This window comes from Oncorhynchus mykiss, chromosome 7, assembly GCF_057628025.1.
Source record: "Oncorhynchus mykiss isolate SJ-2025 chromosome 7, ASM5762802v1, whole genome shotgun sequence".
NCBI classification, from domain to species: domain Eukaryota; kingdom Metazoa; phylum Chordata; class Actinopteri; order Salmoniformes; family Salmonidae; genus Oncorhynchus; species Oncorhynchus mykiss.
In genome coordinates this window covers 65,804,376-65,832,249 of record NC_143028.1, presented here as the reverse complement: position 1 = coordinate 65,832,249, position 27,874 = coordinate 65,804,376, and the positions used below count along the sequence as shown (strand labels likewise).

Genomic DNA, 27,874 nt, shown 5'->3' with positions numbered 1-27,874 from the left:
TGTAATTTCCTCCAACTATGCATTTTTAAGGTAAATTATATTATAGGCTGTCACAAATGTGTAGATATCATCGAATAAATAATGTTTTTTACTTTGTAAATCATTTTTAGAAAAAATTCTAGAGTCACACTTTTAAAAAATGATGTAATCCCACAATATTTTTTACTAGATATGTGTGAAGTTCAACATTCACAGTTTGCTACTTTCCGTCAAGTCTAGGCATACAATTTGATGCATTCGTTCGATGCATATGTTTGATAAATCCAACATATGGACCACACAGAATGCATTGCAACTGCCGCTGCAAGGCAAACGCAACGTTCCATTGGAAATTAATGTACTTCTGGTGTAACCAAAACGCAATGACTCAGTCCGTGTGATCTAGGTGTAACGTCTTCATCACACCTATCGTGTTACTATGCAAAATGGTATGCAACATCCTCTGGATACGTGTGCAACAAAAGTTCAACATTCACCTTCTGCTACCATTTCCTTCAAGCCGTCTAAGCATACAGTTCGATAAATCCAACATATGCACCACACAGAACACACTGCAACTGCCTCCGCAACACAATGCTGCAAGGCAAATGCAGTGTTCCATTGGAAATTAATGTACTTCTGGTGTACCAAAATGCAATAACAGTCAGTATGATCGAAGCATAAATGTTTTCATATTTTATTTATGTTTGTTGAATCGTGTTTAATATGCCAGAACAGTAAATGTAAGCAGCTGATCAGAGCAATAAAGGAAAGGATGCAAAGAAGGAACAGAGGCGAGGAAAGGAATCGACTTCACACTAGTGGGATGTGTCCTGAGTGGAAGCCTACCTAATAACTGTGAGCACCTGTTTGATGAACCACGTGGTTTGCGGCTGAGTTGTTTGGAGTGCATAAAATTGGAATCCAATCCCGTTTTAAAGGTGAGAAAATAGGCGTTCTGTTTTTAAGTTAATTTAAGATTTATCGTTAGAAAATGGCACCTAAAAAAACGGTAGCCCCCGAAGAAGGAATCGCATCTTCTGAATCACCCAATAAAGATGAGAAAGTGTCGGGAAAAGCTAAATCCGGTTTGTAACCCATGTGTTGTTTTGGCCAATAAAGGTATCTTAATATTACTGATATTTTGTTAGTTTACGGTTATAAATAGTTTTTCATTTTGTTAGAGTCCAGCAAAGCACCTGATGTGGCAAGGAAAACCCACCTTCATCCACCAACGATGATAATGGTCAAAGAAGCGCTGAAGGAATTGGACTCTCGAAAGGGTGTTTCCTCGCAGGCCATTCGTAGTTACATAACAGAGAAATATCCATCTTTGGACCAGGTGAGGTTGAAGTACATGATGCGCAAGGCCCTGAACAAAGGAATTGAGAGCGGGGTATTAGCGAGGCCACCTAACTCCACTGCAAGCGGCGCACAGGGGAGGTTTCGGGTAAGTGACCCAAACCTATATATAACTTTTTTTTGTTAGGATAATTAACTAGGACTACAGATGTCAACCAATTAAGTACTTTCCTGTGTTGTAGCGTACCTGCCAAATGTGCCTACTGGATTTGGTACCACCTTTTGAATGCACATTTGAGCATCAGTGTTTATTATACAAGTTGTTACATCAAAACATTGCGTTGAATATGGGTTTGCTGTTTCTAAAATGTAGTGCGTCACCCTCCCTTTCCAGCTTGCAGTCAGGGGTAAATTGAAGGAGCCCAAGCTTAAGGCCACTGAGAACACTGATCCCAATGTGGCGAAGGCCTCCAAGGCTGGAGCCAAGAAGACCAAGGAGAAGGAAGCAGGTAAACTGAATCTATTGTGATCATCAGTCCTTAGGGTTACGTCTAAACCCATCTGCCCAATTGGTTGGGATAATTGTTGCTTATTGAGCAACACATTGCAATGGAGGGCTGGGAGTTGCCAGGGACCTTGTGAGGAGTTATCACGATACTTAAGCGCTGATGTTCCAAACCCAGATAACGAGCCGACGTATGAAATTGCATGGGGAATGTGTAGTTTGGAGCACGTTTGCACATTGGGAAGATGTCGGTGAGACATCAGAATAGAATGTTTGTCTAACTGATGTATAAACAATGTAGAGTTAATAATTTAGGCATTCTAAATGAATCTGCAGGACTTTGGGCAGATGTATTTGTGCTATCTGGGAGCATATTGCTCACAAATGTCTGCTGTAGAGCATGAGAAATTAGTTTTAATCAGCCATGGAAATGTGCTGAAACCTATTGGTTCACTAATTAAACAATGGCGCACAAGCTATAGGATTTTTTTTTTAACCAATTGCTACTTCAAGTCTAGGTATTGGTATAATATCGCAGTAACTTTTCTTTGTCAGAACAATGCTCATTCATGATTTGTATTCGTATCTCACTTCTCCTTTTTGTGGTGTCCATGATTGCATGTCGCTCCATTTACATCACTAGTTTCTGAGAGACGGACTACAGCCAAAAAGGAGAAGACTTCAGAGGCAAGTTTTTATTTTTTTCTGACTATTGACATAGTTCACGTGGTTTTGGTGGGTAAGCAGTTTATGTACCTTGGTCATAATGGGTACTGTTCCGTTTGGGCTTTATCATGGCAAAATGTTAGCTCTAATCAATGGGTGATTGTATGGCAAATCTGACAGTCAATTTCATGTTCAAGGATGCAAAACCCAAGAAGGCTCCTGGTGGCTCCAAGGTGGCCCCTACGAAGAAGCCCAAGGCGACGAGGCCTGCAGTGGAAGGAGGGGCTGAGGTGGCTGCTGAGGACCAGCCCAAAGCACTGAAGACTACCAAAGCAGCCAAGAAGGGCGAGGGGGCAGCCAAGAAGGGCGAGGGGGCAGCCAAGAAGGGCGATGGGGCAGCCAAGAAGGGCGAGGGGGCAGCCAAGAAGGGCGAGGGGGCAGCCAAGAAGGGCGAGGGGGCAGCCAAGAAGGGCGAGGGGGCAGCCAAGAAGGGCGAGGGGGCAGCCAAGAAGGGCGAGGGGGCAGCCAAGAAGGGCGAGGGGGCAGCCAAGAAGGGCGAGGGGGCTCCTGCTGCTAGAACCACAGGGAAACGAGGCAAGAAAGGAGCAGCTGAGTGATCTCCTGTCATCCAAATGTGGATTTTAAAGATTCACTGTTTTTGAATAAAGCTTCTTTTTTGACGTTGTTGCGGTATCCTTTAGTGTAGAACTGCATACTAAACTCAGCGGCAACAAAAATGTCCTCTCACTGTCAAGTGTTTGTTTTCAGGAAACTTAACATGTGGTCTGCTGCTGCGAGGACGATCAGCTGTCCGACCTGTAGCTCTGTCTTAAGCGTCTCACAGTACAGACATTGCAATTTATTGCCCTGGCCACATCTGCAGTTCTCAATCCTCCTTGCAGCATGCCTAAGGCACATTCATGCAAATGAGCAGGGACCCTGGGCATCTTTTTCAGTCTGTCGAAAGGCCTCTTTTTTTAGTGTCAAGTTTTCATAATTGTGACCTTAATTGCCTACCGTCTGTAAGCTGTTAGTGTCTTAACGACCATTCCACGTTAATGGGAAAGTGTTTAAACCCTTTACAATGATCTGTGAAGGTATGATTTTTACGAATTATCTTTGAAAGACAGGGTACTGAAAAAGGAACGTTTCTTTTTTTGGCTGAGTTTTAGTCTCCCCTGGGAAATTCAAATCCACCAACGATTGTTGTACTTGATAAGTTTGAGTCCATCTTTAAATGCTTGTGGCAGTTAACTCTTGGGGGCTGGAGAAATTAACCACTCAAATTGACAGCCTGATTTCAAAATTTCCAAAAATTGGAGTAAAACAAGCGTTCGGGTAGGCATTGTAAATTGTCTTAACTGAGTTACATTGGTGGGCATTTAAATTCATGAGTCCAAAATTGGTATAGCTATTTAGACCTGTTCAGCAGAGGTAGCCTCTCCTGCCAGGTGAATTGCATTACTAGTACATCCTGTTTCTGACATTTGATGGCAAAGTGGGTTCTCCCAGCCTTGGATTACCACTGCACTATCCTTAATCTGAGTGGTTATACAAGGTTGGTGTTCGCTCTAGTCAGGATTAACGATACATTTGCCATGGGTTATTAGAAGTGTATGGGTCATAAGTGAACAAAATGCACCTCTTCTACACTTCAGCTTGTCCACAAGGGTGTGCAAGGACACTGAGCTTAAACTGATCATACCAAATGTTCTGTGGGGTACTCCAACCATAGCCTTGCCCATTGAGCACCTCGACAGCGCAATCATTTCCAATAGAATACTGCATTGCATTTATAAAAGTATGCATTAAATGGTAGGTGAATGTTGCACATCTAGATGCTGTGTACCATTTTGGGCAGTGACACTAGGTGTGATGCTGGTTCTTTTTTTCCCTGGAAGTTTGATCAAATTCTCAAGTCAGCCAGGAGATCTATAAAACAGTGCTGTGAACCTGGATTTGAGAAAGGAAACAAACATCACCCAGTCATGGTTTGACTCAAGGACCAGTCCATCTTTCATTTAAAAAAAATAAGTCCTATTTTATTGTCACTAATAGAAACGGTATGGAAGCACAGTCTGAGCATTTTTACAGCTCTTCAAATATGTTCATCTCTGCAGGGGGCAGGACCAACTGGGCTGAGCATATTCCGACTCAGCGTCCTTATCCAATCAGGCCCATCATTGCGTTCAGCTTGTCCATATAAAATATACTGCTCGAGAACCCATCAATTGCTTGATCCAGATAGATATGGTCCACAACAGTGTACTGTAGTTAGTCTATCGATCCTCCCAGAAAGACAAGCAGACTGGGGTGATTGAGAAGAGAGACATTTTAGGCTTAGAAAGAGAAAAGGAATAACGAAAGACAACACTAGCCATGTGGATCAGCAAAATGCCAGCTGTTCATTATCCAAATCCAGCCACAAGAAAGCCCTCAATCATCTGCATTAATGATAGCAATATCAATAAACAAATTCAATACCACTTGAATCAATTCTAATGCAATAAACATCTTCCACCTGTAAACAAATTCACTCCTTGGAGAAAGGTATCCTGGCTCCTCCTCCTTTCCACTAAGCCCCATCCACTGGGCTGGCCTGGCGCCACTACAGTTGCATCAGAGGCAGTGCATGGGTTAGTTAGTCCCCTCTCGTCCCGCCAGGTCCTGCGTCGCCATCCCTGATCGTTATGAGAGCCCCGCACCTCTGTTGTCGTTCATTGAGGCCCCCCTGCAGATCAACTCGGGGACAACAGGAAGCGGTCCAAGTACTGGGAGATGACCTCCCAGTTCCTCCAGAGGAAGGCGAGAAGGACAACAAGGAGCAAGGTTGAGAAGGTGCGGCTACGCGTCTTCATCAAGGGCACCACGCAGTTGGCCACAGTGGAGACGAACACCAGGAGCACAGCCATGATGGCTAGCAGCACGTTGATGAGCTTTCCCAGCAAGGTGCGGGCCGTGGCGTTCTCCAGGCCTTCTAGCTGGACCACCTGCTGCTGCTGCTGCTGCAGCTCCATCTTGGAGATCCGCGTCTGGCATGCCTCCAACGCCTCCTACAGGGGGAGGGGAGAGACAGGGTTTTCAGACGGCCATGGTTCACAGTGTGGAATGTCAACAACACACTTCGTCACAAACATGGCTAGACATAACTACAGTCATTGAGGTCATTGACCATTGAGGTCATTGACCATTGAGGTCATTGAGAAGACCATGGATCACCGTGTGAAATACTTTCACAATTCAGCACAAACAACTAGACAACTACTGTATCATGTAGCATGATAATAATACAAAAAATGTCCCAGACTAAGAATACGCTTTGGGTTCACTGGAGACGCACTATTGAGGCCCTTTGGAGCTAAAAGTCAAACATAATCATTCCATAATCCTTCTTTCAAGTACTGGAGAAACAACCTACCTGAATGTCTCTAGCTCTCTCGTAGGACTGATAGGCGATCTTCTCCTCCATGCTGGCCAGCTCCTGCTTCAGGTTGAGGATCTCATTTTGGTGGAGCTCTGTTAAGTCGTTGAGCTGCTCCTCCAGACGCTCACACCTAGAGACACACAGAGGTCAGGTACCGATCACACGCTTCCTTTCATAAAGGTGGAGGAGATGTTTTCTGTTGCTGAGTGAGAATAATACATTCTTTTGAATGTAAAAAGTGTTTAATAACAAGACAGATTTGCAATTATGAGCGATTTGAGCTCAGGGAGGGGTGGTAAATACATGCAGATTTTAGGTTATCACATAAGTATTAGTGACAGTCCGTGTCCTTTGTAAATGAGGACTCAGTAAAGTGTATGTAGTACCTGCGAGGTTGTGTGTGGCAGTGACTGGTTACCTGTATCTCTCCTCCTGCAGGGCCTGTATGATCATGGTGTAGTCTCTCTGGTAGTGACTCTTCAGGCTGTTGAACGACTCATCCAGCCGGCCCTGGTTGTCCCGGAGCTCCTGAACCTCGTGGAGCAGCGTGTCCAAGCCCAATGACTGGCCGGGGTCCAGGGTGTTAAGACCCTTAGAGCTGGGTGGGCCCCCGGGGACGCTGTTGACCCCTGCCGAGCCGGAGCTGGCACTAGAGCAGTCATCCTCACTGCCGTACTTTGGGCTGGAAGCCCCCCCCAGACCGTGACCATCCTCCTGGGGTTCGTCGAGGGAGTCCCTCAGGGACGAAATGTTGTCAGCGCTGCCAAACTTGTTGCGGATGAGGGAGGCAATCTCTCGGGGCTTGGACACCACGGCCCCAGCTGCAGAGTGAGTGGCGTGGGAGAAGCTGGAGAGGCCACCAGTCACCTGTAGGGAAGGACAGATAGATATTAACTGGGGTGGGACTAAAGTGTGAATTAAAGGAGATTTTGACCACAGCATTGTTGAATACTTGTTCGTGATTGGCTAGAAGGGCTCTAGAATGGACATTAAAACCAGATAACAGGTCCGCTTGAAAATATAAAATCAGGACACCTTGCAATGATGAATTTCTCTAGTCCTTACGCAAGTGGCGCTATGCTGTCAAATCCTCCCATGTTTCTAGTTTTACCATCTGTTTTCAGCATCAGGTATTTTTTTATTTGAATATATGCAATCTCCTCGTAATTAACATTTCTAGCTATGCCAGGCAAAATCTAGCACCATCAGCTCATCGTTATCTTAATGGATGTTGATAGAAAACAGCTTAAATAAATGCAAATGCAGCTACTTTCTTGTTATTCTGGCTGCAGAGGTCATGCCTGTGTTAGCCAGCAAGCATGGCAACAGACCACATAGAATGAACAACTGGGATGAGTCCCTAGCATTTAAAAGATAAGTAAGTCTTCCGTTATTTCCAAGATAATCTACAGAATGTCTGTGTTTATCCCTTACTTAATGGACAGGGACATAGATATACTATATCTGGGTTCAAATATCTTTAGTCTGCCTGGAGTGCCAGATAGGCCAGGTATGATGTTTTGCAACTGTTCCATTGTGCCAATCAAGCCCAGCTAAAGTATTATAAATGATTTCAAATAGTAATTTTGAACCCAGGTCTGAGAGATACGTATTCTACTTGTGTTCTATAGGACTCTGTTAGAAGCTGTGTACTGCTAACCACTCTGCAAAGAAGTCAAGGACAGGTGGCTAAGACCAGACAAATTGTACATTTGTGGTGGTACTACTCACATTAACAGATGCAGTGGCGCACTACACTGGCAGGAATTAGTATAACAGTGGTGAAAAATACATGGGATGACTAACAAAACAGCTCACAGGGAAAGTAAATGTGATTAAAAATGTTCATAACAGCCCTGACCTTGGCGCCCACGTCCTTGAGGCCTTGGTGCATGTCTCGGAGCACGTCTTTGGGCTGACGGGGGATCCCGTTGTGCTCCACCTCTTTCAGCTTGCGCTGATAGCGCTCCAACTTCCTCTGCAGCTGCTGGATGGTCTGGGCTGATTTCTGGTTCTTCTTCTCAAACACCTGTTTAATGCGGGCACTCTGCTGCTTGTCTGCGTTGTTAGCTAGCTTCAGGTACTCTGCCACATTGTCGTCTCTGGCCCTCTGCTCGATTTTGATTTGCTCTGTGAGCTTGAGTATCTTCTGCTGCAGCTGGGCGATGGCCTGTTTTGTGCGCTGGGGGTCTGGGGTGCTGTCCACCGAGTCCAGCCCGTAGCTGTCGGCTCCATAGAAAATAGCGTTGGGCGATATGGCCGGGCCAGAGCCGTCCGGACGATCCAGCTGACCAAGGAAAGGGAGAGTGTAATGAGGAAGAGAAGATAAAGGGAAGATGGAAATCAGAGACTGACGTGTGAGATTGAGTGAGAGTGTAAAAATAACTAAATTGAACTGGAAGGGGAAGGCCTATTATATCAACAGGGGCAATATTGAGTTTCATCATTTCATAAACTATCATGATCATTCGGCTGCAAAACAGTTACCACAAGCTTCCGCCAGTTGCTATGGTCACTATTTGATGTGGTGAAGAAACTTGTCTTCATCCTACATCAGACCTTTATGTATATGAAACTATAGCACTAACATAATAAACCAACCAATACCAACACCCTATAATCATAAGGTTACCTGTTACCTACCATTATACTCAGACTGGTTTCCTACAATGTGTAAAACAGCTGGGCCATACCTTTCATATATTAACGCAGAGGAATCCATGTGTATAATCTGAGCAGTAATCCATCAGACAGGGATGCCATAAAGACTGTGTGTGCCACCTCATACATAAGCTTAAGGCTCAACCAGAAAAATGAAATGTTAGTGCCTTAAAGTATTCACACCCCGACAACTTATTCCACATTTTGTTGTGTTACAGCCTAAATTCAAAATGTATTAAATAAATAAAACATTCTCACCTGTCTACACACAATATCCCATTATTACAATGTGAAAACATAATTAATTATTTTTTTGTAGAAACACCTTTGGCGGAGATTACAGCTGAGTCTTTAAGAGCTGGGTAAATCTAAGAGCTTTTACACACCTGGATTGTACAATATTTGCCAATTATGATTTTTTAAATGATTTAAGCTCTCAAATTGATTGTTGCTAGACAGCCATTTTAAAGTCTTGTTATAGATTTTCAAGATAATTTATGTCAAAACTGTAACTAGGCCACTCAGGAACATTTAATGTCTTGGTAAGCAACTCCAGTGTAGATTTGGTTATTGTCCTGCTGAAAGGTGAATTGTGTCTGTTGGAAAGCAGACTGAACAAGGTTTCTAGAATTTTGCCTGTGCTTATAGCTGTATTCCATTTATTTGTATCCTAAATAACTCCCTAGTTCTTACCGATGACAAGCATACCAATAACATGATGCAGCCACCACAAGGCTTGAAAATATGATGAGTGGTACTCAGTGCTGTGTTTGCCCCAAACATAAGGCTTTGTACTCATGACAAAAAGTTCATTTCTTTGCCACATCTTTTGCAATATTACTTAAGTGCTTTGTTGCAAACAGGATGCTTGTTTGGGCTTCCTTTTCACACTGTCATTTAGGTTAGTATTGTGGAGTAACTACAATGCTGTTGATCCATCCTCAGTTCTCACATCACAACCATTAAAAACTCTGTTTTAAAATCACAATTGGCCTCATGGTGAAATCCCTGAGCAGTTCCCTTCCTCTCCGGCAACCGAGTTAGGAAGGACTCTGTATTTTTTGTAGTAACACCACCCAAAGCCTAATTAATAACTTCACCATGCTCAAAGGGATATTCAGCATCTGTTTGTTTTTTTAATACATCTTCATTGACATTTTTAGTGAGGCATTGAAAAACATGGTGTTTGAATCTGTGCTTGAAATTCACTAATCGATTAAGATAATTGTATGTATAGGGTACACCGATGCGGTTGTTATTAAAACAATAATGTTAACCACTTTTATTGAACACTGAATGAGTCCATGCAACTTATGTGACTTGTTAAGCACATTTGTATTCCTAAACTTATTTAGGCTTGGCATAAAGGGTTTGAATACTTGTTGACAAGACATTTCAACTTCACATTTTTTATTCATTTCTAAAATGTTTACAAACAAAATTCCACTTTGACATTATGGGGTATTGTGTGTAGATCAGTGACACATTTAAATGTAATCATTTTTAAATGCAGGCTGTAACAAAATGTGGAAAAAGTAAAATGGGTGTGGCACTATGTTCTCAAATCAATTTGCTATAAACAGATTCTGGAACGGCAGTGTTAGAGGTCAGAAGAGAATTAACTTTGTGCAAAGAGGGATTCTGTGCTGTTCTTGGGAGTTGGGAAAGACGTAGGCCACCACAGTGGGGTTGCGAGTACATCCCCCTTTCCATCACTGTCAGCTCAGACAGCTTGCGTAAAAGAGGCAGTGGGACAGGACAGTTGTTGCTCTAAGAATGACAGACTGTCGACTGAGTCCCTCAACCACAGCCATGTCTCGATGCTAGTTAGACCCTAGTCCGATAGCTGCTCTTGTAAGGAGAGTTCATTGCGTACACACAGGGTGATCACTGTCTGTTGGTGCAACAGACAGCTTAGCCTTATCCATCCAACAGTCAGATTCATACCAGTACTTCTCAAAAGGCTTGGTGGTGTCATCAAGCATTGTGAGATAACTGCCAGGGATATGCACTGTGCTTGATTGGTATACCTCAGACACAATGAGGCGCCAGCTTTACTAGTTGTCTAGGAGTTCAACGCTCAATTTTAACAATGTAAAGGATTTGATCATTTACCTGCTACAAGTCAGTATTCAATCAGTGTACTACACATTTCAATGGATGCGAGAAATTCCTGTGAGGAACATTTTAGATCTTGGGGGCTATAGAACAGTGTCAATGGTGTAAAGTTTGAGCTCGTTTTGGCCTGCAAGGCAAGCGTTCTCTGGCTGACCTGAAGTACACTTAGAGGCAGCCACAGGCCACAGCTAAATATAGAAAAGCTTAGAGCACATAGTCACCTACGCACACACACAATATTTCTCTCTCTGACCTATCAGCACTGACAGCTCCTTTCACTCCATCAAAGAACATCCAGAGGACGGCAAACCAGTTGGCCGAAATCTGACCAATTTAATCTAACAGCACAAGAAGTCATGAATCTTTTGTTTCTCTAGTAGTAGCAGCTTCTTAAAATTTTTTTGTCTTTTTTTTATTTTTTTTACCCCTTTTTCTCCCCAATTTCGTGGTATTCAATAGCTACTATCTTGTCTCATTGCTACAACTCCCGTACGGGCTCGGGAGAGACGAAGGCTGAATGTCATGCATCCTCCGATACACAACCCAACCAGCCGTACTGCTTCTTAACACAGCGCGCATCCAACCCGGAAGCCAGCCGGGAGGTCCGTGGGGCGACGCTAGGCCAATTGTGCGTCGCCCCACGGACCTCCCAGTCGCGGCCGGTTACGACAGAGCCTGGGCGCGAACCCAGGGACTCTGATGGCACAGCTGGCGCTGCAGTACAGCGCCCTTAACCACTGCGCCACCCGGGAGGCCAGCTTCTTAAATTTACACTGCCATTCAAAAGTTAGGGGTCACTTAGAAATGTCCTTGTTTTTGAAAGAAAAGCAATTTCTTTTGTCCATTTAAAATATCAAATTGATCAGAAATACTATGTAGACATTCTGCATGACTATTGTTGCTGGAAAAGGCTGATTTTTTATGGAATATCACATAGTCGTACAGAGGCCCATTATCAGCAACCATCACTCCTGTGTTCCATTGGCACGTTGTGTTAGCTAATCCAAGTTTCTAATTGATCATTAGAAAACCCTTTTGCATTAATGTTATTAGCACAGCTGAAAACTGTTGTTCTGATTAAAAAAGTAATAAAACTGGCCTTCTTTAGACTAGTTGAATATCTGGAGCATCAGCATGTATTGGTTCAATTACAGGCTCAAAATGGCCAGAAACAAATAACTTTCTTCTGAAACACGGTCAATTCTTGTTCTGAGAAATGAAGGCTATTCCATGCGAGAAATTGCCAAGAAACTGAAGATCTCGTACAACGCTGTGTACTACTCCCTTCACAGAACAGCGCAAACGGTCTCTAACCAGAATAGAAAGAGTGTGAAGCCCTGGTGCATAACTGAGCAAGAGGACAAGTACATTAGTGTCAAGTTAGAGAAACAGACACCTCACAAGTCCTCAACTGGCAGCTTTATTAAATAGTACCTGCAAAACACCAGTCTCAACGTCAACAGTGAAGAGGCGACTCCGGGATGCTGGCCTTCTAGTGACCCCAAACTTTTGAACTAGTGTAGGACAAAAAGCTTTGCAGTGGCTTGTCTGTCCCAGTGAGTAGGTCCCCTAGTTTAATCTTACACAGTCAGTCTACTCAGTGGAGTGGTACCCGGATGTGAGCAGCATGTCGGCCAGGGTTGGGGTTAAACTCACCTGGTCAGGCTCCTCAGTGGAGTGGTACCCGGATGTGAGCAGCATGTCGGCCAGGGTGGGGCTGGTGAGCGTGTCCGTAGTGGAGGAGGAGCGCGGGCGGCCATCCTGCAGCAGCATCACCTCCTGGGTACTCCTCCGGTGGATCTGGGGGCTGCCTTTCTGGGGGGGGTCCCCAGTCCCCCCAGTCTTGCTGCGGCGGCTCTGCAGGCTGGTCCCTCGCTTTATCATTGGGGGCGCGCTTCTGATCTGCTGCAGAACGCGGCTCAGAGCTGCAGGGGGAGCGGAGGAAGTAGCGTGGGGGTCAGAGTCCGGACCGGGGGCGGGAGAATCCCCAACCTCTGTAACCCCACTGTCCGGGGGCTCAGGGGCGGGCCCACCCATAGAGAAGGAGGTGGTGGCGTCGTGCGGGGAGACGGACGAGCGGCGGCGCTGCGGCTGGAAGAGCTGCTTCAGGCCGTGGCCCAGCGCGCCCATGTTTTCCAGTGCATTGTGGGTGATTTTGGACAGGCCGTGCTCTGACTCAGACGCCCTTCGGCCCACCTCCGGCTCCTCAGGACTCTGCTCACTGCTAGCCTGATCCATCAGGGGGCGCCAGGCTGACGCTCAGCCACAGGGTCACAGTGCCAACACTGGGGGTGCGAGGGTCTAGCTACGTCCCGACGCCACACCCCCTCTCAGAGGCAGCTTCAAAGCCGGGAAGCAGGGGGGATGGCACTGGGCCCTGTGCACATGCATGCATCTGCGGATTGGCTCAAAGTCATGCTCGTCTAACACAACAAGGAAAATAAAATGGATTATGACATGCAGCAGTGAGTGGACGGGACAAAAAAAGTAGCAGAATTAAAACTGATTACACAAAAGAGCAGACAGTCGTACTAGGGTCGGCTTTGAGACTTGGAGTTACTAGTTGAGTCAAATTGTTTTTTGTTTTTTTATGTCCAGATATTCTTAATGGCAATTAATAGTAAATGTTCTCATAGAAATCCATATAAGCCAAATAATGTCTGATATGTCTAAACCCACTTACAAAATAAATCTACTGCACAAGCCTAATCTACAGCAATGATGGGTGTCATGCTAAACATTTTTTTATTAAAAAAATAAATAAATAATGCATTTCTGAAATGGGGTTCATTGTACAATTTCCATAGATACACTAAAGTGCCACAGTGACCGTATCAAATTGCAAATTCACTTTTAGAGGACGGAAGTGTGTCACAGGAACTGGGTTAACTAGCCTAATCTTTGTGGTTCCCTGGTCAGGCAGAGGCAAACAAACATTGCCTTAATTATTCACTCAGACAGTAGGCCTAAGTGACACTCAGACCGTCCTTTTACATTGTCGTCTAATATAAGACACAGCATTTCAGAAACAATTTCTTTACCAAATGGGTGAAAGAAACCATATATTCTTTTAGGATTTCAAATTAGTTTAAAATTATTGTAGCTAAATAATATGAAAAGGATGGTGAGTGAGCACTAAAATATGAATTAATATAGTTTTATCAGGTGGTCTTATCTGCCAGAGGCACCCAGAGTTGCACCATGTTCTCCCTGTAGAGAGCTTTGGCCTCAGAATCAAACATGGGGCTGTCTATGGCTAATCTACAGCGTCTGAGAGCTGAGTTCATGGAGAGCACATTATATAAAGACTATCTTTCACTTATCAACAGCATAGAAAGATTGAAAGAGAGAGGGACATAAAGGGAGGGAGAGAGATATGGAGGATGAAAGCAAGAGGGAAAAGGAGAAACAGTTGGCAAGAAAGAGAGGAGAAATGGAGCGAGAAAAAAAGCTTACCATCCGTCCAGCTTCTCTTCTGACTCACAGCTCAGGGTTGGCTGCTGCGGAGGAGGTGGTCAACATGAGAGGAAAATCACTATCAAATTGGAACAAATGAAGAGATACAAATAAATTATGCTGGTATGGCAGCACACTGACTCACGCTCAAATCAGCCATGTATAAACTGCACAGAATCAAAGAGACCTGTATGTGCACAAACACACACTGAGGCTATTCAGTTACTTCTAAAAATGTATTCTAGAAGGAGGAGCAGTCCTTATCTTCACTGCCCAGTGCACACTCAAAATGTGAAACTTAGACATGAAGATGTGTGGAACACCTAACAGTGATGACTCCATCCAGATTACTCAGAGAATAGAGCAGTAGAGGTCTCTGATACATTGATGCATCATGAGTGGTACAGTAAATAACATAAGTAAATGAGGGACACAAAGCTGGAGAGACACTGACTAGCAGACAATGTCAAAACCTAATAGTGTCTTTCATGTAGTGAGCTAAGAGCCTGTTGCTTAGAGTCACTGGTAGCATCCCAAATGACACCCTATTCCTTACAATAGTGCACTACCTTTTCCAGCATTTGGGCTCTGGTCAAAAGTAGTGCACTATATAGGAAATTAGGCTGCTGTTTGGCACTCACACACAGTGCCGTCAGTGCCTCTCAACCCCACCAATTACTGGCCTGTGGCAGCATTTGCCTAATCAGCACAAAACTAAGAAAGGTGAAACATTTTGTCACCACCAGTTTACTGGCACCACTGACAACCCCCTACCCACACAAGCCCCCCTACCGCCCCTACTCACTCTGAAATGATGATACATCACCTGTATTTCCTTCACATTAGGAGGTTGTGCTATGCAGGAACAGCATAGAGAAAACACTACTAGCATGGAGGGAAAGTATCCCAAATGGATAGGAGAGATTGCTTCATTTGAGAAAGTCCCTTCCTCATAACTATAACACTAACCCTGTAACATTAACCCAACACTGGGTGTAACACTATGGCTAATCTCACCCACAGAGAGAAACTATTCAAACCCTTGCTCTAACTAACAACTGACCTAAAACAAAGTGTCAACAACGGTCATATCAGCATCCTCCTCGTCTGTCACTGAAAGTCCCCTAATGTGCTTGCCCATTCCCCTCCTCCTCATTTCACCCCATGTTCGACTTATTGCAATCCAGACTGAAAGGTATGGCCATCTATAGGCTATGTGCAGGCCCGATTTCAATGAGGGGACGCTGTGGCCAACAGTTGAGCAGATACACACACAGTGACATCCATGTTCCACACACAGTGACATCCATGTGACACACACAGTGACATCCATGTGACACACACACAGAGACGTGTATGTTCCATTGTGTCCTGAAGGTAATACAGAGTGATAAGTGAGTCCAACGGTGTTGTTCATACATTATTAAGCAGACAAACATAGGAGTGACTCAGCACAGATATTGTGTGTCACTGTCAACAAGCAGGCACATCCAACATATCCAAAAACACTATAGCTAAAACACCTGTGCCACAAGCAGAAAGGCTAATGGAACACAAGGCCTAATGCTATAATATCAGACTACCTACCATCACAGATGCAGTCCAACATGCACATCCACAGCTAAGTACATAGATGAGAATAGTAGCAAACATTCACAGTGACACACACACACCATGACACTATTACACACCATGACACCCAGTCTCTCTTCCTTCTCTAGTCCGCTACATTTTCTGACTTAAGAGGGTTGGCCAACACTCGCTTATCACTCTCCCCCGCCGCCTCGAGCCTTCCAAGGTCACACCAGTGTGCGTATGTCTACAGTCTATACTGCCTGTGCCTACATAGATAAGATGCCGCATGCAAATGTATCTACCACATCTGTACTTGTGTCCATTCACTGTAACAGTTTACTTTCACACGGCATCTACAGCAAGGCCCAGCAAGATGACATCATCTTAAAGATTGAATCCGCAATAGGGGGGAAAGCGCCCCTGTCCGCCCCCAGCACCTCTTATTATTTTGTGAGAGTTTGTTGTCTGCAGTAACTTCTTTGTTGTTGTAATATCCCAAAAGGACATGGCAGTTTCACCATTAATGATTCCAGCTTTAAAGGGGAAGGGAAACACTAGGCTTTACACCTGTTTAGTGTTAGTGGATTGAATACAACTTTTTGCATTGCTATATGTCCTAAAAAGTGTTTCCATTTCCCTTCAATGTGCTGTGTCAGCCTGCTGATCATTGATCTTCTGATCTATTTTTTCCACTGTTCATCTACCATAAGCTATTCTTCATTCTGATGAAAGTCAACATGGCTGAAACATTAATGCCACTTTCAACAATGTTAGGACGAACAAAAAAATTGAACTCAGGAGCTGCCTTCTTTCCTCATCTACCATAAGGCAAAGAAATTCCCTATTTTTTGACAAAAATTAGGCAAAATGATATGCAGTGCAATAGCCAGTTGACTCTTTCCTAAAGCAAATTGTTTGGCGAGCTACTGGGACACATGCCTTACGTTCCAGTCATCAGCAGGCGTATTAGGATTTCTCTGCATAAGAAAAGGCTAAATATTCCAGGGAAGTTTTCAAAACCGCTCTTTCCAAAATAAAAGACGTGGGATGTCCTTTCCTCTTCAGTCAACGGTATCCAGTGATGTTTAGGAATATCACATGCTGCAATTGAAAGAGTGGAGAAATGTCAGGGCAGGTTTCCAAAATCACCAGGGATAAACATTTACCATTAAGACCATAGTTTGTCCATTGACTTTAGATGATCTGACTGGTAAATGTGATCTTTATGCTTTTGACAAACTCACCGCAGTTCAACACTGTACTTTCAGACTCAACTCAAATACATGTGATTCGCTCATTTAATGTGTGGTTTATCAAGACTCAATAGAGTATGCGCTCCAGATTCAATAAACTATTGCACTGTATATCATTCTGGCTAATCCAGTGAGCTGTCATGAAAACTAGGACCAAACAGGTGCAAACTCTGCCCTGGGACAGGCAAACCATTGCCAACTGTCTCCTCTGAGTAGCTTACAGAGCCTTCAGAAAGTATTCATACTCAATACTTATTGATTTAAGACATTTCAGCTTTTGATTTGTAATTAAAGTGTACACATTTTGAAAAACAATTCCACTTTGACATTATGGGGTATTGTGTGTAGGCCAGTGACACAAAATCTAAATTGAATCAATTTTTAAAAATCAGGCTGCAACAACAAAAATGTGGAATAAGTCAAGGTGTGTGAATACTTTCTAAAGGCACTGTATGTCTGGGAGCGTGATATTTCTTAGCTAATCAAGATCACTTTATTGGTCAATTGCGCATAAGGTAAACAAAATGTGACTTCCGCTTTTAACCCAACCCCATGTGAAAGACACACATACACTGGTTTCGGGAGATGCAGGGAGCTGCCGCGCCCGGGGAGGAATTGTTGTGTAACTAGCTAACGTTAGTTAGAGTGATGTGACTGATAGATTTTCCAAAATGGAATGTGTGGGGTGCGTTTGTTTTTACAATAGGAGGCAGTTGACTTCGAGCTAAACAGAGCTGTTAGCTCAATTAATCTGATAAACGTTAAATCAGACATACATGTATATTTAATGACAGCAATACTGAATAGACACTTATTTTAACTAAATACATAATTAAAATCTATTTAGTCTCAAATAACTAATGAAACATGTTCAATTTGGTTTAATTAATGCAAAAACAAAGTGTTGGAGAAGAAAGTAAAAGTGCAATATGTGCCATTTAAAAACACCTAACGTTTAAGTTCCTTGCTCAGAACATGAGAACAAATGAAAGCTGGTGGTTCCTTTTAAAATGAGTCTTCAATATTCCCAGGTAAGAAGTTTTAGGTTGTAGTTATTATAGGACTCTCTCTATACCATTAGTATTTCATATACCTTTGACTGTTGGATGTTCTTATAGGCACTATAGTATTGCCAGCCTAATCTCGGGAGTTGATAGGCTTGAAGTCATAAACAGCGCAATGCTTGAAGCACATTAAAGAGCTGCTGGCAAATGCAGGAAAGTGCTGTTTGAATGAATGCTTACGAGCCTGCTGCTGCCTACCACCACTCAGTCAGACTGCTCTATCAAATATTAAATCATAGACTTAATTATAATATAACACACAGAAATACGAGCCCTAGGTCATTAATATGGTCAAATCCAGAAACTATAATTTTGAAAACAAAACGTTTATTCTTTCAGTGAAATACAGAACCGTTCCATATTTTATCTAACGGGTGGCATCCCTAAGTCTAAATATTGCTGTTACATTGCACAACCTTCAACGTTATGTCATAATTATGTACAATTCCGGCAAATGAATTACGGTCTTTGTTAGGATTAAATGGTCTTCACACAGTTCGCTAGGAGCCAGGCAGCCCAAACTGCTGCATATACCCTGACTTTGCTTGCACAGCACAAGACACAATTTCCCTAACTGAAAGAAATTAAATGTTAGCAGGCAATATTAACTAAATATGGAGGTTTAAAAATATATACTTGTGTATTGATTTAAAAAAAGGCGTTGATGTTTATGGTTAGGTACACATTGGTGCAACGACAGTGCTTTTTTCGTGAATGCGCTTGTTAAATCATCGCCCGTTTGCCGAAGTAGACTGTGATTTGATGATAAATTAACGGGTACCGCATCGATTATATGCAACGCAGGACAAGCTAGATAAACTAGTAACTTCCTCAACCATGTGTAGTTAACTAGTGATTATGTTAAGATTGTTTTTTTTAGAAGATAAGTTTAATGCTAGCTAGCAACTTACCTTGGCTCTTGCTGCACCCGTGTAAAAGGTAGTCAGCCTGCCACGCAGTCTCCTTGTGGAGTGCAATGTAATCGGCTATAATCGGTGTCCAAAAATGCCAATTGTTATGAAAACTTGAAATTGGCCCTAATTAAAATCGGCCATTCCGATTATTCGGTCTACCTCTAGACAGAGTCAAAGACATTTGTATTGACGAAAACCTACAGTGCCTTGCGAAAGTATTCGGCCCCCTTGAACTTTGCGACCTTTTGCCACATTTCAGGCTTCAAACAAAGATATAAAACTGTATTTTTTTGTGAAGAATCAACAACAAGTGGGACACAATCATGAAGTGGAACGACATTTATTGGATATTTCAAACTTTTTCAACAAATCAAAAACTGAAAAATTGGGCGTGCAAAATTATTCAGCCCCCTTAAGTTAATACTTTGTAGCGCCACCTTTTGCTGCAATTACAGCTGTAAGTCGCTTGGGGTATGTCTCTATCAGTTTTGCACATCGAGAGACTGACATTTTTTCCCATTCCTCCTTGCAAAACAGCTCGAGCTCAGTGAGGTTGGATGGAGAGCATTTGTGAACAGCAGTTTTCAGTTCTTTCCACAGATTCTCAATTGGATTCAGGTCTGGACTTTGACTTGGCCATTCTAACACCTGGATATGTTTATTTTTGAACCATTCCATTGTAGATTTTGCTTTATGTTTTGGATCATTGTCTTGTTGGAAGACAAATCTCCGTCCCAATCTCAGGTCTTTTGCAGACTCCATCAGGTTTTCTTCCAGAATGGTCCTGTATTTGGCTCCATCCATCTTCCCATCAATTTGAACCATCTTCCCTGTCCCTGCTGAAGAAAAGCAGGCCCAAACCATGATGCTGCCACCACCATGTTTGACAGTGGGGATGGTGTGTTCAGCTGTGTTGCTTTTACGCCAAACATAACGTCTTGCACTGTTGCCAAAAAGTTCAATTTTGGTTTCATCTGACCAGAGCACCTTCTTCCACATGTTTGGTGTGTCTCCCAGGTGGCTTGTGGCAAACTTTAAACGACACTTTTTATGGATATCTTTAAGAAATCTTCTTGCCACTCTTCCATAAAGGCCAGATTTGTGCAATATACGACTGATTGTTGTCCTGTGGACAGAGTCTCCCACCTCAGCTGTAGATCTCTGCAGTTCATCCAGAGTGATCATGGGCCTCTTGGCTGCATCTCTGATCAGTCTTCTCCTTGTATGAGCTGAAAGTTTAGAGGGACGGCCAGGTCTTGGTAGATTTGCAGTGGTCTGATACTCCTTCCATTTCAATATTATCGCTTGCACAGTGCTCCTTGGGATGTTTACAGCTTGGGAAATCTTTTTGTATCCAAATCCGGCTTTAAACTTCTTCACAACAGTATCTCGGACCTGCCTGGTGTGTTCCTTGTTCTTCATGATGCTCTCTGCGCTTTTAACGGACCTCTGAGACTATCACAGTGCAGGTGCATTTATACGGAGACTTGATTACACACAGGTGGATTGTATTTATCATCATTAGTCATTTAGGTCAACATTGGATCATTCAGAGATCCTCACTGAACTTCTGGAGAGAGTTTGCTGCACTGAAAGTAAAGGGGCTGAATAATTTTGCACGCCCAATTTTTCAGTTTTTGATTTGTTAAAAAAAAGTTAAATATCCAATAAATGTTGTTCCACTTCATGATTGTGTCCCACTTGTTGTTGATTCTTCACAAAAAAATACAGTTTTATATCTTTATGTTTGAAGCCTGAAATGTGGCAAAAGGTCGCAAAGTTCAAGGGGGCCGAATACTTTCGCAAGGCACTGTATACATTCGGTATGTTGCAAATTTTTTATATATTTATATTTGAACTTACTCATTTGTAATGTGTGTCAATTAATCCCGTAAGGGAAGGGTTGCCAATTAGCGATTTGACAAAAATATAATTTCATTCATTCACACTACCCGATTGTCCTTGTGGGTTGAAATTTGACACAAAATATCCACAGGAAATATTATTAAACAGACTTCAAAATGAGGTCTCTATGTTGCTCTTTTCCTGAGGAAAAGTGGGCAATACAAGACGGAAGTACATGCACGCAATGCATGCATACCAGGTGTTTACATGGTTTTGCGCATGTGCCAAATCTCAGTAGTACCAGTGTTTGGGAAAGTTTGTTTAATACCGCACAGACAACAGGTACAGTAAGTTCAAATGGAATTTGATTCAACATTCTGGCTTGTGAGGACGGTACTTTTGTAGCCTATGCTTTTTAGCCAGTAGTTTTGAAACCAGTGCTCACGAGCCAAAAGTGGTTCCCTGAAAATTGCGTACTACATCACATATGTGCAAATGTGTGCACCATGTCATTGCCCTCTCTTGCTCTGCTGTGTGTGCATGATGTGCCTCTTATTAGATGTTACTCAAATGGCAAGGGGCTGAACCTCATTGATTGAACTCAAATTGCTAGGGGGCTGGCCCATGTGGGGGAAAATGTAGGGGATATGGAGCTGCACAGCTTCCAGGAAACAGTCGCTTTTAAACTAGGGATTTAAGACACAGAAGAGCCGACGCAAGATATGGGTCGGAAATCGTACCTCAATGCAGGAATGGGATATGCCACTGTGCCTTTATCCACACTGCTCCATAGAGAAGATCTAAATACTGCTCATTTTCCCAGAAAAATGCCCTTTTTGTTAGCTAGCAGCAGCCACAGCAGCAGAAAACTGCCCTTTTCTAGAAGTAGCCACAGCAGCCATTTTGGAATGGCAGTGTCAGCCAATCATCATGAAGTGCTTTGAGAGGACCATATCACCTACATGAAACAAACACCCTAGACCCCGCTACAATTCACATATCTACAGATGATGCAATCACCATTGCACTGCACACTGACTTATCCCATCTGGAAAAGAGAAATGTCAATGTAAGAATTAGAGGTCAACCGAATATGATTTTTCAACGCCGATACAGATTGGAGGACCAAAAAAAAGGCGATACCGATTAAAATCGAACAATTTTTTAAAAATGTATTTGTAATAATGACAATTACAACAATACTGAATGAACATTTTAGTTTAACTTAATACATCAATAAAATAAATTTAGCCTCAAATAAATAATGCAAAAACAAAGTGTTGGAGATTAAAGTAAAAGTGCAATATGTGCCATGTAAAAAAGCTAGCGTTTAAGTTCCTTGCTCAGAACATGAGAACATATGAAAGATGGTGGTTCCTTTTAACATGAGACTTCAATATTCCCAGGTAATAAGTTTTAGGTTGTAGTTATTATAGGACTACTTCTCTCTATACCATTTGTATTTCATACACCTTTGACTATTGGATGTTCTTATAGGCACTTTAGTATTGCCAGTGTAACAATATAGCTTCCGTCCCTATCCTCGCCCCTACCTGGGCTCGAACCAGGAACACATCGACAACAGCTACCCTCGAAGCATCGTTACCCATCGCTCCACAAAAGCCGCGGCCCTTGCAGAGCAAGTGGAACAACTACTTCAAAGGTCTCAGAGCGAGTGACGTCACCGATTGAAATGCTATTAGCGCGCACCCCGCTAACTAGCTCGAGAGTTGATAGGCTTGAAGTCATAAAAAGCTCAATGCTTGAACCACAGTGAAGAGCTGCTAGCAAACGCACAAGTGCTGTTTGAATGAATGCTTACGAGCCTGCTGCTGCCTACCATCGCTCAGTCAGACTGCTCTATCAAATCATATACTTAATTATAGCATAATACCACACAGAAATACGAGCCTTAGGTCATTAATATGGTCAAATCCGGAAACGATCATTTCGAAAACAAAATGTTTATTCTTTCTGTGAAATACGAACCGTACCGTATTTTATCTAATGGGTGGCAGCCATAAGTCTAAATTTTCCTGTTACAATGCACAACCTTCAATGTTATGTCATAATTATGACAAATTCTGACAAATTAGTTCGCAACGATCCAGGAGGCCCAAACTACTGCATATACCCTGACTCTGTGTGCAATGAACGCAAGAGAAGTGACACAATTTCCCCTAGTTTTATATGGCCTGCTAACCTGGATTTAACTAAATATTGCAGGTTTAATAAAATATACTTCTGTGTATTGATTTTAATAAAGGTATTGATGTTCATGGTTATGTATATTCGTGCAACGATTGTGCTTTTTTCGTAAATGCGCTTTGTAAAATCATCCCCAGTTTGGCGAAGTTGGCTGTCTTTGTTAGGATGAAATGGTCTTCACACAGTTTGCAATGAGCCAGGCGGCCCAAACTGCTGCATATACAGACTCTGTTGCACAGCACCGAAGAGAATTGACACAATTTTCCTAACTGAAAGAAATTCATGTTAGCAGGCAATATTAACTAAATACGCAGGTTTAAAAATATATACTTGTGTATTGATTTTAAGAAAGGCGTTGATGTTTATGGTTAGGTACACATTGGTGCAAAGATGGTGCTTTTTTCACGAATGCGCTTGTTAAATCACCCGTTTGGCGAAGTAGGCTATGATTCAATTATAAATTAACAGGCACCGCATCGATTGTATGCAACGCAGGACAAGCTAGATAAACTAGTAACTTCCTCAACCATGTGTAGTTAAACTTCTTAAGGCTAGGGGGCAGTATTTTGACATCTGGATGAAAAGCGTGCTCAAAGTAAACTGCCTGATACTCAAGCCCAGAAGCTAGGATTTGCATATTATTAGTAGATTTGGATAGAAAACACTGAAGTTTCTAAAACTGTTTGAATAATGTCTGAGTATAACAGAACTGATTTGGCAGGCGAAACCCCGAGCACAATCCATCCAGGGAATTTTGTTGTTGTTGAGGTCAATGTGTTTTCTATTAGTTTTCTATGGGAAGCTCTTTTTAATAGGAATTTGCTTGCGGTTCCTATGGCTTCCACTAGATATCAACAGTCTTTATAAATTGGTTGATGGTTTTTCTTTTGAGAAATGAAGAAGTAGCCCTGTTATTTCCATGTGTCACTCAGAGGGACTCAAGTCTTTTGGTGCGCGCGGGCCTGGAACGTGCTTCACTTTGTTTTCGTCCGGTATTGAACACAGTTTATCCCGTCTTAAAAATTGTATTGATTATTTACGTTTTAGGATACCTAAGGTTGGATTAGGAAAGTTGTTTGAAATGTTTGGACCAAGTTTACAGGTAACTTAGATACTTTCTAGGCATGTTGGGCGAGTTGAAACCGAGTTGGGCGAGTTGAAATGCTTGCTAGCACCTTACCTTGGCTCCTTGCTGCACTCGCATAACAGGTAGTCAGCCTGCTTCGCAGTCTCCTCGTGGAGTGCAATATAATCGGCCATGATCGGTGTCCAAAAATGCATATTACCGATTGTTATGAAAACTTGAAGTCGGCCCTAATGAAATCGGCCATTCCGATTAAATCGGTCAACCTCTAGTAAGAATGCTATTCATCGACTACAGCTCAGCCTTCAACGCCCTAGTGTCCTCCAAGCTCGTCACTAAGCTCAGGGCCTCGGGTATGAACCCCTCCCCATGCAACTGGATCCTGAACTCCCAACCCCAAATGGCGAAGGTAGGCAACAAGACCTCCCCCACGCTGACCCTCAACACAGGGGCCCACAGAGGTGTGCTCAGCCCGCTCCTCCCCTGTTCACCCATGACTGTATGGCCATGCACGTCTCCAACTCAAATTATCACGTTTGCTGACGACAACAGTGGTAGGCCTGATTACCAACAACGATGAGACTAGAAGGCGGAGACAGTACAGGTGCATCCAAGCTGGGACCGAGAGACTGAGAAACAGCTTTCATCTCCAGGCCATCAGACTGTTAAACAGTCACCACTAGCCGGCCTCCGCTCAGTACCTTAGAGACTGCTGCTCTATATACATAGTAATTGAACACTGGACAATAAATGTTTAGATACTCTTTAACCAACTTTAAAATGTACAGTGCCTTCGGAAAGTATTAGGCCCCTTGACTTTTTCCACATTTTGTTAGTTTATAAATTCTCAATCTACACACAATACCCCATAATGACAAAGCGAAAACAGATTTAGACATTTTTGCAAATGTTTTACAAAATAAAAAACAGAAATACCTTATTTACATTCAGACCCTTTGTTATGAGACCCGAAATTGAGCTCAGGTGCATCCTGTTTCCATTGATCATCCTTGATGTTTCTATTGGGGTCCACCTGTGGTAAATTCAATTGATTGGACATGATTTGGAAAGGCACACACCTATATTTTCTGGGATCTGACATTGCTCCTTCTGATATTTCTGGATTATATGTGTATAGTTTATTTTATTATTGCTAGGTATTACTGCACTGTTGGATCTAGAAACAAGAATTTTGCTGCACCTGCAATAACAAACAAAACTGTGTATGCGACCAATAAAACTTTCATTTGATTTGAGCTCTTTTATTGTTCAATGCAGACATGCCATTCCATAATGGCTGCTGTGGCTACTGATAACTGGTATTTTTGTCATCATGCTAGCTTTCTGGGAAAACAAGCAGTACTTCAATATTTTTGATGGAGCAGGGTGGATAAAGGTAATATTTGGAGTAGTGGCATATCCCATCCATGCATTGAGGTATGTTTTCAGACCCATATCTCGCGCCGGCTCCATGGTGTCTTAAAGTAACCACGATTGCGTTCTGAACCCAGTGTAACTCAGCGTAAAGTTAAGTTCGGTATCTTTTGGCAAGCATTGAAAATAAGTTGTGCAGCTATCAGTAGTCAGTGGCCAAACAAAACCACCATCAATATCAGAATGAGCCCGCTAACATAAACTCACGTAAACTCGTACATCGCCTTGGTCCATACAATTGCCCTTATCTTAGCGCCCCCAAAACGTAATACTTCCAGATCAACTGTAATGTCAATACCATTGTAAAGTACAATTTCTCCCCTTTCCAACAGAATCAATTACATGACCTAAACACTGCCCGTTTCGGCATAATTCAAGCAGACAATGAGCCCCGTCAGGCCTTTTTAAAAATGGCGGGTGGGGAAGCGAAACTAACGCGTGATAGTGAGACGGAGAGATGTGTGGGAAAATAGCTTTTTTTCACTCGATCTGTCCAACTTATCGCCTCTAAAATGTAAATAAAACACTATAAAGAGTTTATATAATGTGTCATTACATACCTATTTGAAGGTTTGTCGAATTTGAATCAGGGTTTTTAGGGCGGTGCTAAAGTGATCTTAGAAATAAACAGCGGCTTTGAGAATGATGATTGCATGCAATGATGAAAAAAAATGATTAGGTATCCCCCCTTACTGTCCATTTCTTGTTTTTAAAGGATGAGAGTAGTGCTACACCTGGTGGAGAGAGATTGTAAGACAGAAATAGTTGCTTTATGAGTGCTGAACGTTAGGACATGACACATCCCGATGTAACTGAGGGTCCGTTTTTTAAACTTTTCTCCAATACTATAGAGACATTACCATTTCGATCAACGCTTGAATAGAAACCTAGTTCACACCCCCGGTTTTAACGTCAACATAGTCCCATTGGTTTTCTTTGTAGCCTCGTTTGAATGTTGCGGTTGCGCACATTTGTACGGAATGGGGTGAGTTTACGTTAGCTGGCTGGTTAGTTAGCATGTGTGGATTTGAATCGCCAATGTTACATCCACTAGCACTACTGCATACAGGCCAAATTAAAATGACAACCCGACAATTGACAAATACCATGAAAAAATGCACAACTCCTTTTTGTCTGTTGCATGTTGTTTATGGCTAATGATCTCACAGACATGCTGAAAACATTGACCCACCTAGTGTGTGTACGCTGTAGTTTTTGACAGTGGATTTACACCGCAGCACATCCCGACGATGCGCCACCGGCTGAGTGGCTTTCGTGTTACTCCCTACCTGGCAGACCCTCACACTACACATAATAACTTCAACATTACTTAGCTAGCTAATTACTTAGCCACGATTAATAGATAACTCGTTAGTTTAATGACAATGTAGGTAACACATGTTCACTGGAAATGTGATAATGGACATTTGAATGCTGTATGACACACCCAAGCAAGCAGTGTAGCTAGCTAGCTATCCCATGCCCAGACAGTAAAGTAATCGTAAATTGCTTGCACCCAGACAGCAACACTAACAAGCTACAGGCTATCTGGCTTAGCTAATGCTAGCGAGATAGAACAGGTTGGTTGGGGGTAACGTTAGCCAGCTAACATTAGCTAGCTACCACATCGAGCTAGCATCAGGTTGAACACAAGTTCATAAACAATACCTCTTTAGGAAATATACTACAAACATAGACGTTCTTCACACCACAATGACACTATAGTTCGTAAAGCAAACTATATGATATATTATGCATTTACAGGCTTCAACTTACATAGGCGCTGAGAGGATTGTGCTGATGATGCCAGTTCATTTCTCCGGATGGAACAGCATTGCCACGATGACGTCAAAGAGCGTGTTCAAGAAATCTTCTTCGGACAACAACCCCAAAAAGTGGATTGCCGCCACAAACTGGATGGGGTTGAAAAAAATAAGGTAAAAAGAAAATCCTAACTAATTTAATCTACCTAACAGCACTTTCTGCTCCACCCATTTCATTAGTCCAAAAAAATACACTGTAAGCCTATTCATGACTTATTATTATAATAGAGGGAACTACTCCAGGCCAGCATCCCAGAGTTGCCTCTTCACTGTTGACGTTGAGATTGGTGTTTTGCGGATACTATTTAATGATGCGGCCAGTTGAGGACTTGTGAGGTCTAGTTTGAGAAACAGACACACTCTAATGTACTTGTTCTCTTGCTTAGTTGTGCACCGGGGCCTCCCACTCTTTCTTTTCTGGTTAGAGACAGTTTGCACTGTAATGTGAAGGGAGTAGTACACGGCATTGTACCAGATGGCAATTTCTCGCATGGAATAGCCTTAATTTCTCAAAACAAGAATAGACTGACGAGTTTCTGAAGAAAGTTCTTAATTTATTATAT

At 42.7% G+C, this 27,874-nt stretch overlaps 2 protein-coding genes across 14 annotated transcripts; one reads left to right on the top strand and one right to left on the bottom strand.

Annotated features, from left to right (window-relative positions):
* Positions 1–932: 932 nt before the first annotated feature.
* On the top strand, positions 933–4,530 carry h1m (linker histone H1M). Its single transcript, XM_021610472.3, has 5 exons — positions 933–1,067; positions 1,164–1,429; positions 1,676–1,790; positions 2,430–2,473; positions 2,650–4,530. Exons 1-5 carry the CDS (start codon positions 974–976, stop codon positions 3,067–3,069), a joined length of 939 nt encoding a protein of 312 aa, XP_021466147.3. The 5' UTR covers positions 933–973; the 3' UTR covers positions 3,070–4,530.
* LOC110528420 (transmembrane and coiled-coil domains protein 1) lies at positions 4,468–27,372 on the bottom strand. Of its 13 annotated transcripts, none has more exons than XM_090241762.1 (9): positions 27,265–27,347; positions 24,991–25,087; positions 16,626–16,787; positions 14,112–14,190; positions 12,312–13,078; positions 7,738–8,163; positions 6,295–6,743; positions 5,871–6,006; positions 4,468–5,505 (listed from the first exon to the last, which is right to left on the bottom strand). In XM_090241762.1, the coding sequence occupies exons 5-9, from the start codon at positions 12,891–12,893 to the stop codon at positions 5,191–5,193; spliced, it is 1,908 nt and encodes a 635-aa protein (XP_090097888.1). In that variant the 5' UTR covers positions 12,894–13,078; positions 14,112–14,190; positions 16,626–16,787; positions 24,991–25,087; positions 27,265–27,347; the 3' UTR covers positions 4,468–5,190. The 13 variants fall into 13 exon arrangements, with proteins under 13 accessions (XP_090097888.1, XP_090097890.1, XP_090097893.1 ...); XM_090241764.1 differs by having other exon boundaries at positions 16,631–16,787; XM_090241767.1 differs by having other exon boundaries at positions 12,312–12,580; positions 16,631–16,787.
* Between the last annotated feature and the right edge of the window lie 502 nt (positions 27,373–27,874).

What these genes read in the sequence shown, in the direction of transcription:
- h1m (XM_021610472.3), top strand. Translation starts at nt 974, where the DNA reads ATGGCACCTAAAAAAACGGTAGCCCCCGAAGAAGGAATCGCATCTTCT. An exon ending in GCGCACAGGGGAGGTTTCGG is followed by an intron (nt 1,430 to 1,675) that starts GTAAGTGACCCA and finishes CTCCCTTTCCAG; the next exon opens with CTTGCAGTCAGGGGTAAATT. An exon ending in AAAAGGAGAAGACTTCAGAG is followed by an intron (nt 2,474 to 2,649) that starts GCAAGTTTTTAT and finishes TTCATGTTCAAG; the next exon opens with GATGCAAAACCCAAGAAGGC.
- LOC110528420 (XM_090241765.1), bottom strand. Translation starts at nt 12,893, where the DNA reads ATGGATCAGGCTAGCAGTGAGCAGAGTCCTGAGGAGCCGGAGGTGGGC. An exon ending in TCAAGGACGTGGGCGCCAAG is followed by an intron (nt 6,744 to 7,737) that starts GTCAGGGCTGTT and finishes CCTTCCCTACAG; the next exon opens with GTGACTGGTGGCCTCTCCAG. An exon ending in CTGCAGGAGGAGAGATACAG is followed by an intron (nt 6,007 to 6,294) that starts GTAACCAGTCAC and finishes GTGTGTCTCTAG; the next exon opens with GTGTGAGCGTCTGGAGGAGC.